This window comes from Salmo salar, chromosome 13 (assembly GCF_965601325.2).
Source record: "Salmo salar chromosome 13, fSalSal1, whole genome shotgun sequence".
Classification (NCBI taxonomy): Eukaryota; Metazoa; Chordata; class Actinopteri; order Salmoniformes; family Salmonidae; genus Salmo; species Salmo salar.
Genome location: NC_138303.1, coordinates 92424368 through 92437933, shown reverse-complemented (window position 1 = coordinate 92437933; position 13566 = coordinate 92424368). Strand labels below are relative to the sequence as shown.

Below are 13566 nucleotides of genomic sequence, written 5' to 3'. Positions count from 1 at the left end.
TAAGAACAATAGGCTATGCTATACAGTTAGCATCATCTAATATCGATAATAACATTGTAAATATCCCCTTACCTTTGATTATCTCCATCAGAAGGCACTGCCAGGAATCCCAGGTCCAGAACAAATGTGGTTTCTTTTGACAAAGTTCATAATTTATGTCCAAATAACACCAAGTAGTTAGCGTTCAGTATGCTCCCACAAAACGTGGTGGGGGGGGGGTGAAAAATCACGCCGAAAAGCTAAAAAAACCTAGTAAATAATCTATTTACGTTCGTTCAAACATGTCAAACGTTGTTTAGCATTAATCTTTTGGTCCATTTTTAACGTGAAACATCAGTAAACATCAGTAATATTTTCACACAACCTATCCTATGTCTAGATAAACAATTATGACAAACTCACTCTTCTCAGATTTATGCGCAGGCGCAAAAAAATGAAGTGACGACATGTCAACTTCCCTGCATTCTAATTTGCTCTCTGTTTATCATAGACGCTTCAAACAACTTTATAAAGATCGTTGACATCTAGTGGAAGCCGTAGGAGTTGCTAAATGAATCCTTTCTCACTATGGTATCTATAAAACAATGACACTAAATAGTACAGTCACAAAATTCACATATTTTTTTATCTATTTTTCACAGGTTTTTGCCTGCAATATGAGTTTTGTTATACTTACAGACACCATTCAAACTGTTTTAGAAAATTCAGAGTGTTTTCTATCCGAATGTGTTAATAATATGCATATCCTAGCTTCTGAGTTGGTGTAGGAGGCAGTTAAAAATGGGCACATATTTTTTTCAAAATTTCTCAATACTGCCCCCTAGCCCCAACAGGTTTTAAGTAAAGGCTGATTTGTAATTCATATATACAGAAGAAAATAAACAGTACACTACACTTCCTATGCATATCTAACTCCCTTTATCTGCATTAATCTGAGGAGGTTCTCCCAGCCATGTGACGATTGAAAACAGGGCAGCAAAGTTTGTTTGTCACTAGAGCGGTTTAGAGCATATTACTATTAGCCTGTGAATAACCAGACCTTCATACAAACTTGCTATGCTGGGAGTAACAATCCAGGCTATTTGCTCTGAGACCGGCATAATAATGTAATGAAACAAGCAGGAAGCAGGTTTCGAATCCTCAACATTCTAGCCCGAAGTCCAGCACTCTATCGACTGTGCCCAAATGTATTAATTGGGGTTGGGGCCGATTGTGGCTAGAAACACTTTATCAATTGGAATCTTTAACAAGTGGAAAGAGGAAAAAGTATTATTATTCGTTTTCGCAAGCGTAGCAGGCTGTGAATTCTTCTAACAACATTTCTAGGATGGGCTATTAGCTGAACAATAAAGTATTCAACCTTTAATGAAGAATTGTCTAATAGCCGAGCTAGGTGTGAACCCCCCCCCCCCCCCCCCCAACTTGTGCTAGGTGTGAAACCCCCACCCCCAACTTGAAACAAGTCATTCATATCTACTTTTCCACATCTACCTACACACGTATCTACCTACACACAGTTAATGTTCTGAATTTTTTTTAATATATATATATATATACACAGTTGAAGTCGGAAGTTTACATACACCCTAGCCAAATACTTTATACTCAGTTTTGCACAATCCCTGACATCTAATCCTAGTAAAAATTCCCTGTCTTAGGTCAGTTAGAATCACCCCTTCATTTTAAGAATGTGAAATGTCAGAATAATAGTAGAGAGAGTGATTTATTTCAGCTTGTATTTCTTTCATCACATTCCCAGTGGGTCATTCGTTTACATACACTCAATTAGTATTTGGTAGCATTGCCTTTAAATTGTTTAACTTGGGTCAAACGTTTCGGGTAGACTTCCACAAGCTTTCCACAATAAGTTGGATGAATTTTGGCCCATTCCTCCTGACAGAGCTGGTGTAACTGAGTCAGGTTTGTAGGCCTCCTTGCTCGCACACGCTTTTTCAGTTCTCCCGACAGATTTTCTATAGGATTGAGGTCAGGGCTTTGTGATGGCCACTCCAATACCTTGACTTTGTTGTCCTTACGCCATTTTGCCACAACTTTGGAAGTATGCTTGGGGTCATTGTTCATTTGGAAGACCCATTTGTGACCAAGCTTGAACTTCCTGACTGATGTCTTGAGATGTTGCTTCAATATATCCACATAATTTTCCAGCCTCATGATGCCATCTATTTTGTGAAATGCACCAGTCCCTCCTGCAGCAAAGCACCCCCACAACATGATGCTGCCACCCCCGCGCTTCACGGTTGGGATGTTGTTCTTTGGCTTGCACGCTTCCCACTTTTTCCTCCATAACAATGGTCATTATTGCCAAACAGTTCTATTTTTGTTTCATCAGACCAGAGGATATTTCTCCAAAAAGTACGATCTTTGTCCCCATGTGCAGTTGCAAACCGTAGTCTGGCTTTTTTCTGGCGGTTTTGGAACAGTGGCTTCTTCTTTGCTGAGAGGCCTTTCAGGTTATGTCGATATAGGACTCGTTTTACTGTGGATATAGATACTTTCGTAACTGTTTCCTCCAGCATCTCCACAAGGTCCTTTGATGTTGTTCTGGGATTGATTTGCACTTTTTGCACCGAAGTACGTTCATCTCTAGGAGACAGAACGCGTCTCCTTCCTGAGTGGTATGACGGCTGCGTTTTCCCATGGTGTTTATACCTGCGTACTATTGTTTGTACAGATGAACGTGGAACCTTCAGGTGTTTTGGAAATTGCTCCCAAGGATGAACCAGACTACAATTTTTTTTCTGAGGTCTTGACTGATTTCTTTTGATTTCCCCATGTCAAGCAAAGAGGCACTGAGTTTGAAGGTAGGCCTTGAAATATATCCACAGGTACACCGCCAATTGACTCAAATTATGTAAATTAGTCTATCGGAAGCTTCTAAAGCCATGACATAGTTTTCTGGAATTTTCCAAACTGTTTAAAGTCACAGTCAACTTAGTGTATGTAGTCTTCTGACCTACTGGAATTGTGATACAGTGAGTTATAAGTGAAATAATCTGTCTGTAAACAATTGTTGGGAAAATTACTTGTCATGCACAAAGTAGATGTCCTAACCAACTTGACAAAACTCAAGTTTGTTAAGAAGAAATTTGTGGAGTGGTTGAAAAATGAGTTTTAATGACTCCAACTTAAGTGTATGCAAACTTCCGACTTCAACTGTACAGTCGTGGCCAAATGTTTTGAGAATGACACAAATATTAATTTCAACAAAGTTTGTTGCCTCAGTGTCTTTAGATATTTTTGTAGATGTTACTATGGAATACTGAAGTATAATTACAAGCATTTCATAAGTGTCAAAGGCTTTTATTGACAATTACATGAAGTTGATGCAGAGGCAATATTTGCAGTGTTTACCCTTCTTTTTCAAGACCTCTGCAATCCGTCCTGGCATGCTGTCAATTAACTTCTGGGCCACATCCTGACTGATGGCAGCCCATTCTTGCATAATCAATGCTTGGAGTTTGTCAGAATTTGTGGGTTTTTGTTTATCCACCCGCCTCTTGAGGATTGACCACAAGTTCTCAATGGATTGACCACAAGTTCTCAATGGGATTAAGGTCTGAGGAGTTTCCTGGCCATTGACCCAAAATATCAATGTTTTGTTCCAGTAGCCAGTTAGTTATCACTTTTGCCTTATGACAAGGTGCTCCATCATGCTGGAAAAGGCATTGTTCGTCACCAAACTGTTCCTGGATGGTTGGGAGAAGTTGCTCTCGGAGGATATGTTGGTACCATTCTTTATTCATGGCTGTGTTCTTAGGCAAAATTGTGAGTGAGCCCACTCCAGTGGCTGAGAAGAAAACCCACACATGAATGGTCTCAGGATGCTTTACTGTTGGCATGACACAGGACTGATGGTAGCGCTCACCTTGTCTTCTCCGGACAAGCTTTTTTCCGGATGCCCAAAACAATCGAAAAGGGGATTCATCAGAGAAAATGACTTTACCCCAGTCCTCAGCAGTCCAATCCCTGTACCTTTTGCAGAATACCAGTCTGTCCCTGATGTTTTTCCTGGAGAGAAATGGCTTGTTTGCTGCTCTTCTTGACACCAGGCCATCCTCCAAAAGTCTTTGCCTCACTGTGCGTGCAAATACACTCACACCTGTCTGCTGCCATTCCTGAGCAAGCTCTGTACTGGTGGTGCCCCGATCCCGCAGCTGAATCAACTTTAGGGGACGGTCCTGGTGCTTGCTGGACTTTCTTGGGTGCCCTGAAGCCTTCTTCACAACAATTGAACCGCTCTCCTTGAAGTTCTTGATGATCCGATAAATGGTTGATTTAGGTGCAATCTTACTGGCAGAAATATCCTTGTCTGTGAGGCCCTTTTTGTTCAAAGCAATGATGACGGCACGTGTTTCCTTGCAGGTAACCATGGTTGACAGAGGAAGAACAATGATTCTAAGCACCACCCTCCTTTTGAAGCTTCCAGTCTGTTATTCGAACTCAATCAGCATGAAAGAGTGATCTCCAGCCTTGTCTTCGTCAACACTCACACCTGTGTTAATGAGAGAATCACTGACATGATGTCACCTAGTCCTTTTGTGGCAGGGCTGAAATGCAGAGGAAATGTTTTTTTGGGGATTCAGTTAATTTGCATGGCAAAGAGGGACTTTGCAATTAATTGCAATTCATCTGATCACTCTTCATAACATTCTGGAGTATATGCAAATTGCCATCATACAAACTGAGGCGGCAGACTTTGTGAAAATGTATATTTGTGTCATTCTCAAAACTTTTGGCCACGACTGTATATATTGGTCATGGCTCCCGAGTGGTGCAGCGGTCTAAGGCACTGCATCTCAGTGCAACAGGCATTACTACAGTCCCTGGTTCGAATACAGGCTGTATCACAGCCGACCATGATTGGGAGTGCCATAGGGCGGTGTACAATTGGCCCAGTGTAAATCCGGGGTAGGCCGTGATTGTAAATAAGAATTTGTTCTTACCTGACTTGCCTAGTTAAATAAAGGTTAAATTTAAAAAACAACTGGCTGGAACCGCAGCGCAATCAGTAGGAGGTGAACAGTGGCTGGTACTGAAAATATTGCTAACTTGTTATGCAAGTGTTGCACACCAACAGATGGAGAAAACCTACACCAGTCGAGCAATTCATTTCAACAATAATCTTCATTTTAATTTGACTTTACAAACAACAAGAGGGCTTAATTGGAGTCTATTTATTCGGAGCCTAGACCTATATAAAATAACTTAACTGGCTGAGGTAGGCTATGAGGCTGAACAGCCTAATGGAAGTAGGATTTTTTTATTAGGCCTACTTACAATTGCAACTGGTCAAAAATGTAGCATCCTACATAAAACAATAATTTAAAGAAAAAAAGTCTGCACGTTCGAACTAAAACAATGTAACTAATAATGAAAAGTCCACATTTGTAAATCCCTAACTCAAACTAATTGGAAAGGTAGATACGAATTATTTGTGACATTGTGGTTACAATAAAGAATGTAAACAAGTTGTAAACAAGATGCTGTGTTTTTATTTACACTAGTGATGGACAACTGGAGGCATTTTGAAAACAGGTTTTCAAACACTTGTTTTTACACAAGTCTACTGTAGTACTGTAGCAGGTGTAGCCCATCATACAAATGTTTCCTATTAGCAGAACAATATTCTTTTTTATAGCCTGGCTACTGTAGTGAAAATCCCTCAACTTGCAATGTATTCGATGCTTAAGTACTCTAAAGTGTTACATTTCTAACTCAAAACAGCAGTACAGTATTTGTTCATCAACATCTTATGCTTTCGTTAATAAAATAATGAGAAAAAAGACATTCAAATGCGGATGTTTTATTTAAACTACATTTTATTGTTGTATCTCCAATTTCTCTTGCCAAAACATCTTGATGGCCTTGACTAGTTCATCTTTGCTTGTCAACTTGGCAGAGTTATGGATGAATGTGTTCAGTTGAAGCCAAACAAGTTTGATCGGGTTTAAGTCAGGAGACCTATTAGATATACTGTAGGCTTACCGTAGGTGTTGTAGGTCTTTTATTTATTTATTTATTTATTTTTATTTAACCTTTATTTTACTACATAAATATCTACTTACTCTGCTGGCGTCTTGACCCAGTTTATGCCGTCATTTGCAATGCAAACCTGGATGGCAGTTTGTTTTGGGTCATTGTCTGCATTTGGAGAAGAAAAAAATAAGTTTAGCCTAACAGTCAACATTAGGTACAATAATAGAAATATACATGTAAATATGCCTAAACGTAACAAAATATTGCTATAATCCTACCTTGAAAGAAACAATGTGGTCCCAGAAAAACCTCTGACATAGGGTCCAGCATATCTCTTGATGATTTCTTCCTCAAAGAAATCTCGAGTCATGATACCTGAAGAAGGAGGCAAGAGTGAATTATTGTGGAACACATAACAGTCCGAGAGGTGGAGGCTACAATATTTTATGTACCTTTTGCTTTGTAAATAGCCAAACTTACCATAAAAAATCTAATATGGGTCTCATCCCTGGCGAGAAATTGCCCCCAACACATGGAGTTTGAGCGGATGCTTGGGACTCGGCTTGCTTGATCTTCCTTTTTTTCTGTAGCAATTTGGAGTAAATTGCTCAAGGGCCACTGTTGATTCGTCTGTGAAGATGACGCCATTGAATGTCTCTCCAGCTTTGGTCCTTGCCTGGGCCTGCATGACACAAAGTTCTTTGTTGGTCAGAGGAATGAGTACTTGAGGTCACCGAGAAAGTCTGGACATGGCCTACTCTCCATTATGTAAGGAATTAGACACTTTCCCATGTTTACTACATTATGTAGTGTAGGCTATGTTTACTTGTCAGACTGCACAGTAGCCTAATAAACAAATGCAGGTGGCTTAAGTCTTCAAAATGCTTTATTATCCAAATGTAAAGGCATATACTGTACAGTACTGTATTTCTTCATCAGCATCTTTATGCTTTCGTTAATAAGATAATGATAAAAATACTCTTTCAAAATGCTGATGTTTATTTAGTTATGGATCCATAACAAATTACTATGGGAATAAATATCACTGAATTACAGAAATATTGGAACAAAGTTGTCTAATGAAGGTAAACAAATTGTTGCTTACTGGAAAATACTCTTTCAAACACACGGTCACGTTGTACAGTGACATTATGGCTATTAGCAGGGCTATATTTTGGCTTTTATAAAAATTATTTTGACCTTTAGTCAGATTACAATAGTCACTATCGTTTTTTTGAAAACGAAATCATCTCCAAAATATCGTTATATATAGCCTTCCCGCTGTGGACGTCTATTTCAGCATCGTTTTGCGCTGCTCTGAGACAAGCTTGGAGAAACGAAAATGTTAAATTATATTCCATGATATTCTTAAGATATATGTGTTGATAAGCAAGTGATGTCTGCTAATTAATCAAGTTAGGTTTCTCCGGAAATAAATAATTCTAAATAACAAACTGGCTTTATTTACAAATTAGTGAGAATGTCTCACCCCATGTAGGGGTGCGTGCTGGTGGCAGGGAAGTCAGGCGCAGGAGATCGAACTTGGTATAAAATGGAGCAGTTTAATAAGTGCTCAAAACTCCGAAAACCAAAATATACAAAATAATACAAATGGGTACAAAACCCGTCGCACACCAGAACATATCTTGCACAAAGCTTACAAACAAACAATCACTGACAAGGACAATAAGTGGGAGCAGAGGGTTAAATACACAACATGTAATGAATGGGATTGGAAACAGGTGTGATACGCACGGCTGCAATGCGGTCACACTCCATCTCCACCCCTGAGGTGGAAATGCGATACCCTAGGAAGGAGACGGACTGTTGGAAGAACAGGTATTTCTCAGCCTTGACGTACAGGTCATGCTCCAACAGGCGACCAAGCACTCTGCGCACCAGGGACACATGCTCAGCGCGTGCAGCGGAGTATATCAAAATGTGTTCAATATACACCACTTCACCCTGCCCGTGCAGGCCCCTGAAAATCTCGTCTTCAAAGGCTTGGAAGACTGATGGCGCATTCATCAACCCGTACGGCATGACGAGGTACTCATAGTGCCCAGAGCTGGTACTGAAAGCCGTCTTCCACTCGTCTCCCTCTCGGATACGCACCAGGTTGTAAGCGCTCCTGAGATCTAATTTGGTGAAGAAGCGCGCCCCGTGCATTGACTCTATCGCTGTGGCTATGAGCGGTAGCTGGTAATGATACCTCACAGTGATCTGATTCAGACCCCGATAGTCAATACACGGGCGCAGACCTCCCTCCTTCTTCTTCACAAAAAAGAAACTCGAGGAGGCGGGTGGAGGACCAAATGTACCCCTGACGCAGGGATTCGGAGACATATGTTTCCATAGCCTCCGTCTCCGCCTGTGAGCGGGGATCCACGTGACTCCTGGGAAGTGCAGCGTCTACCAGGAGATCTATCGCACAATCGCCCCGTCAATGAGGTGGTAATTGAGTCGCCTTCTTTTCTTTCCGCCCGATGGAGCCGGGTGGACGGTGGCCAGGTATAGCTCCAGTTGAAGCAGGAACCCCTGGCAGTTCGCAGCCTCTCCGTCGTACTCCTGGGGCAGGGAGAGACGAATCCCACTGGAACCAGGTGGAAAAGGGGCGCTCAGAGAAGACCCCGGTTGTGCTGGTAGAAGGCGCAGGAAAAACTCCCTGTCTCTCCCAGCTGTCCATGGCGATGCCAAGATGGTGAAGCATTGCTGCGTACTCCTGGACGTGCTCCTCCACCCCTATAACTGGGGTATCTGCTCCTGCTGACTCCATACGCCGGTCAGTGATTCTGTAGGGGTGCGTGCTGGTGGCAGGGAAGTCAGGTGCAGGAGATCGAACTTGGTATAAAACGGAGCAGTTTAATAAGTGCTCAAAACTCAGAAAACCAAAAATATACAAAGTAATACACATGGGTACAAAACCCGTCGCACACCAGAACATATTTTGCACAAAGCTTACAAACAAACAATCACCGACAAGGACAATGAGTGGGAACAGAGGGTTAAATAAACAACATGTAATGAATGGGATTGGAAACGGGTGTGATACAAGACAAAACCAAAGGAAAATGAAAAGAGGATCAGTGAATATTAGAAGGTCGGTGACTTCGACCGCCGAACGCCGCCCGAACAAGGAGAGGGACCAACTTCGGCGGAAGTCGTGACACCCCATGTTTAAGAATTGCTGTTTTCTCGCTCACTCTAGGTTAAATGAAAACGAAATCTCCAAAATATCGTTACTTTTTAAACAAAGTGAATGTTTTTATTATTAATTAATTTTGAATTATATAAAAGCCCCTTAGATATTCATTTAGAATCCTCCAATCCTTAAAATGCAATTATTGGCGGAGAGCAACGTCATTGAATTTTTTGTTGTTGTTGATATACTGTAGACCTACCATTGGCTAAATGAGTCTCATTAGTGTTGAGTAATGTGCTGTTAAAAGTGGTGTAGGTCTTATTTATTTAAAGATCATATTGAAGTTAGAAGCAATAGGATTTGAAGCAAAAGCCTTCAACTATTTTAGCACCGTTTCGCGCCGCTCTGAGACAAGCATGGGGACTGGTCTTGATAAATCAATGAGATTTTTATTTTCACTTAATCTCCGTTTGGGTAATGGTTAGACTAGAATTTGAACATGCTCTTTGTGTAACCTTTATTTAATTAGGCAAGCCAGTTAAGAACATATTCTTATTTACAAGGACAGCCTACTCCTTCCTCCCCATCGGGAAATTGAATCCCGGTCTCCCGCGTGCCCTCATTCTCTAATACAGACATGGCCTGCTTTCCCTTATGTAAGGAATTAGGCACTTTCCCATGTTTACTACATTATGTATTGTAGGCTATGTTTACTTGTCAGACTGCACAGTTGCCTAATAAACAAAAGCAGGTGGATTATATCTTCAAAATGCTTTAAATGCTTTATTATCCAAATGTAAAGGCATAACGAATTACTATGGGAATAAATATCACTGATTTACAGAAATATTGGAACAAAGTTGTCTAATGAAGGCAAAAAATGTAGAGTCTTCTAATCCTCTTATGCTGTAGCCTACTCCGGACCTTCACATTGTTCAGCACCATATTTTCCATTGCATCCTAATGGAAACCCTGAGAGTTTTGTTTTACATTTTTCTTGGAATAGAAACACCATAATATTAATTAAATTAATTAAAATGAATCCCATATACTATGTTATTACAAAAAAGGTTTTAAATTCTCTGGTAATGCCAATATGGAAGACTATCAAATGCTTCTCCAAGATGCACTCTGGTGGTCAAACTAGCACTAAATTGCATTAACAGAAAAATGGCTGACAATTAAATAACGTGCCACAGACTGCTGCAGTAGCCCGCAAGGTGTGCTGCAGTATTACACAACTTTTAAAGGAGGAACCACTGTATACAGAATATAGCACTATTTGGTAAAAGACCAAGTCCATATTATGGCAAGAACAGCTCAAATAAGCAAAGAGAAATGACAGTCCATCATTACTTTAAGACATGAAGGTCAGTCAATGTGGAACATTTCAAGAACTTTGAAAGTTTCTTAAAGTGCAGTTGCAAAAACCATCAAGCGCTATGATGAAACTGGCTCTCATGAGGACCGCCACAGGAAAGGAAGACCCAGAGTTACCTCTGCTGCAGAGGATAAGTTCATTAGAGTTACCAGCCTCAGAAATTGCAGCCCAAATAAATGCTTCACAGAGTTCAAGTAACAGACACATCTCAACATCAAGTGTTCAGAGGAGACTGTGTGAATCAGGCCTTCATGGTTGAATTACTGCAAAGAAACCAATACTAAAGGACACCAATAATAAGAAGAGAATTGCTTGGGCCAAGAAACACGAGCAATGGACATTAGACCGGTGGAAATCTGTCCTTTGGTCTGATGAGTCCACATTTGAGATTTTTTGTTCTCTTTGTGAGATGAGAGTGGGTGAACGGACGATCTCAGCATGTGTGGTTCCCACCTTGAAGCATGGAGGAGGAGGTGTGATGGTGTGGGTGTGCTTTGCTAGTGACACTGTCAGTGATTTATTTAGAATTCAAGGCACACTTAACCAGCATGGCTACCACAGCATTCTGCAGCGATACGCCTTCCCATCTGGTTTGAGCTTAGTGAGACTATCATTTGTTTTTCAACAGGAGAATGACCCAAAACACAACTCCAGGCTGTGTAAGGGCTATTTGACCAAGATGAAGAGTGATGGAGTGCGGCATCAGATGACCTGGCCTCCACAATCACCCGATCTCAACCCAAATGAGATGGTTTGAGAAGAGTTGGACCGCAGAGTGAAGAAAAAACTGCCAAAAAGTCCTCAGCATATGTGGGAACTCCTTCAAGACTGTTGGTAAAGCATTCTAGGTGAAGCTGGTTGAGAGAATGCCAATAGTGTGCAAAGCTGTCAAGGCAAATTCTACTTTGTAGAATCTAAAATCTAAATTGTATTTTGATTTATTTAACACTGTTTTGGTTACTACATGACTCCATATGTGTTATTTCATAGTTTTGATGCCTTCACTATTAATCTACAATGTAGAAAATAGTAAACTAAAGAAAAACCCTTGAATGAGTAGGTGTGTCCAAGCTTTGACTGGTACTATATATATAGATAGATATTGAGAGAGATTTTTTTCTCCCTTTTTTAGTGTATGAAAAAAGCCTTTGTTTTCTGAAACATTCAAATGATGTAAGCTCTATACACAGAAACTCTTGCTTATCACTATATTCTCTTGATCTCAAAAGAAGGGGAAAAGGGTGAAGTTGATATTGTTGTTGGAAGAATTCATGGAAGTTATACCCCCCTCCTTCTGCTTCCCTCTCTCACCAGCCATCTGTGGGGGAGAGGTGAACAGGGACAATGGCCAGATCCAGTCACCCAACTACCCTGACGACTACCGACCCAACAAAGTGTGCGTGTGGAAGATCACAGTAGCACAGGATTTCCATGTGGGCCTCTCCTTCCAGTCATTTGAGGTAAAGGCTGTGAGGCGGAAAGGGAAGTGGAATGTAATTTTCACTCAATCCTGTACGAGACACCCAGACACTGCTGAGCAGGAGGAAGAATCGGCATTCAATCTGGGATGACAGCAGCCCATCCAGCACATCCTCTTACTGCCAATCGTATAGTCCAGACACTTGGAAATGTAGGACGTGATGGAGACTTCTTCTTTATCACTTACAGGAGGATACTGCTAAGTCGAAATAATCATATTTAAAACCGACATAGCAGAGATGTGAATTTGTAGGACAGTTGGGCATCCTCTGTCAACATCCTCCCCAATGTTCCTTGCCTTATCTCTACCATAGATTGAGAGGCATGACAGCTGTGCCTATGACTACCTGGAAGTGAGAGATGGGAACTCAGAGAGCAGTCCACTGCTGGGCCGCTTCTGTGGCCATGACAAACCAGACGACATCAAGACCAGCTCCAACCAGCTTTGGATGAAATTTGTGTCTGATGGATCAGTGAACAAGGCTGGATTTGCTGCCACCTTCTTCAAAGGTCAGATGTCAAGAATAGTGTCCATCTGTGATTAGTGTTTATGATGACACAGGATTGGGTAATACTTTTCACAAAAATCCTTTGTAAAATGTGGTACCAGGGAAGAATATGTGTGGTAATATAGGAGTTCACGTTCACATCTGTGCAACCATCTTCTGATTATTAAACTCTATCCCAGGCCTTCACATTTATATTAACATTGACTTGACAAATTGCTGTTACATTTTGGGCTGCATCATTATTATTTTGAAAAGGTTCCAAGGTATGCTACTTGTTATTCCTTTGTGGGATGCCATGACCTCTGGGTGAGATGGAGTATATAAATGGAGTATATGATAAACTCTTTATTTCTGTGGACTGAAAATACAAAGGGAAGGATGTAGAATTTATGGTTTCCTAGAATGCTTTGCTAAATGTTCTCGTTCTTCTTTCATCATGGCATATTACGACGACGTCTGTACTTGGAAGAGGTCGACTATGATGAACATACAAAGGGAGGGAAGTGGAAGTAGTTACAGTGGGGGAAAAAAGTATTTGATCCCCTGCTGATTTTGTATGTTTGCCCACTGATAAAGAAAGGATCAGTCTATAATTTTAATGGTAGGTTTATTTGAACAGTGAGAGACAGAATAACAACAAAAATATCCATAAAAACGCATGTAAAAAATGTTATAAATTGATTTGCATTTTAATGAGGGAAATAAGTATTTGACCCCCTCTCAATCAGAAAGATTTCTGGCTCCCAGGTGTCTTTTATACAGGTAACGAGCTGAGATTAGGAGCACACTCTTAAAGGGAGTGCTCCTAACCGCAGCTTGTTACCGGTAAAAAAGACACATGTCCACAGAAGCAATCAATCAATCAGATTCCAAACTCTCCACCATGGCCAAGACCAAAGAGCTCTCCAAGGATGTCAGGGACTAGATTGTAGACCTACACAAGGCTGGAATGGGCTACAAGACCATCGCCATGCAGCTTGGTGAGAAGGTGACAACATTTGGTGCGATTATTCGCAAATGGAAGAAACACAAAAGAACTGTCAATATCCTTCGGCCTG

At 40.9% G+C, this 13566-nt stretch overlaps 1 protein-coding gene across 2 annotated transcripts in view; it reads left to right on the top strand.

Annotated features, from left to right (window-relative positions):
• Positions 1–13566, top strand: part of bmp1 (Bone morphogenetic protein 1) — a 58350-nt gene that overhangs the window by 30094 nt on the left and 14690 nt on the right. For both annotated transcript variants that reach the window (XM_014138167.1, NM_001173597.1), the window contains exons 11-12: positions 11835–11980; positions 12314–12509. In XM_014138167.1, the coding sequence (XP_013993642.1) occupies positions 11835–11980; positions 12314–12509 (342 nt within the window). The remainder of the gene's footprint in view (positions 1–11834; positions 11981–12313; positions 12510–13566) is intronic.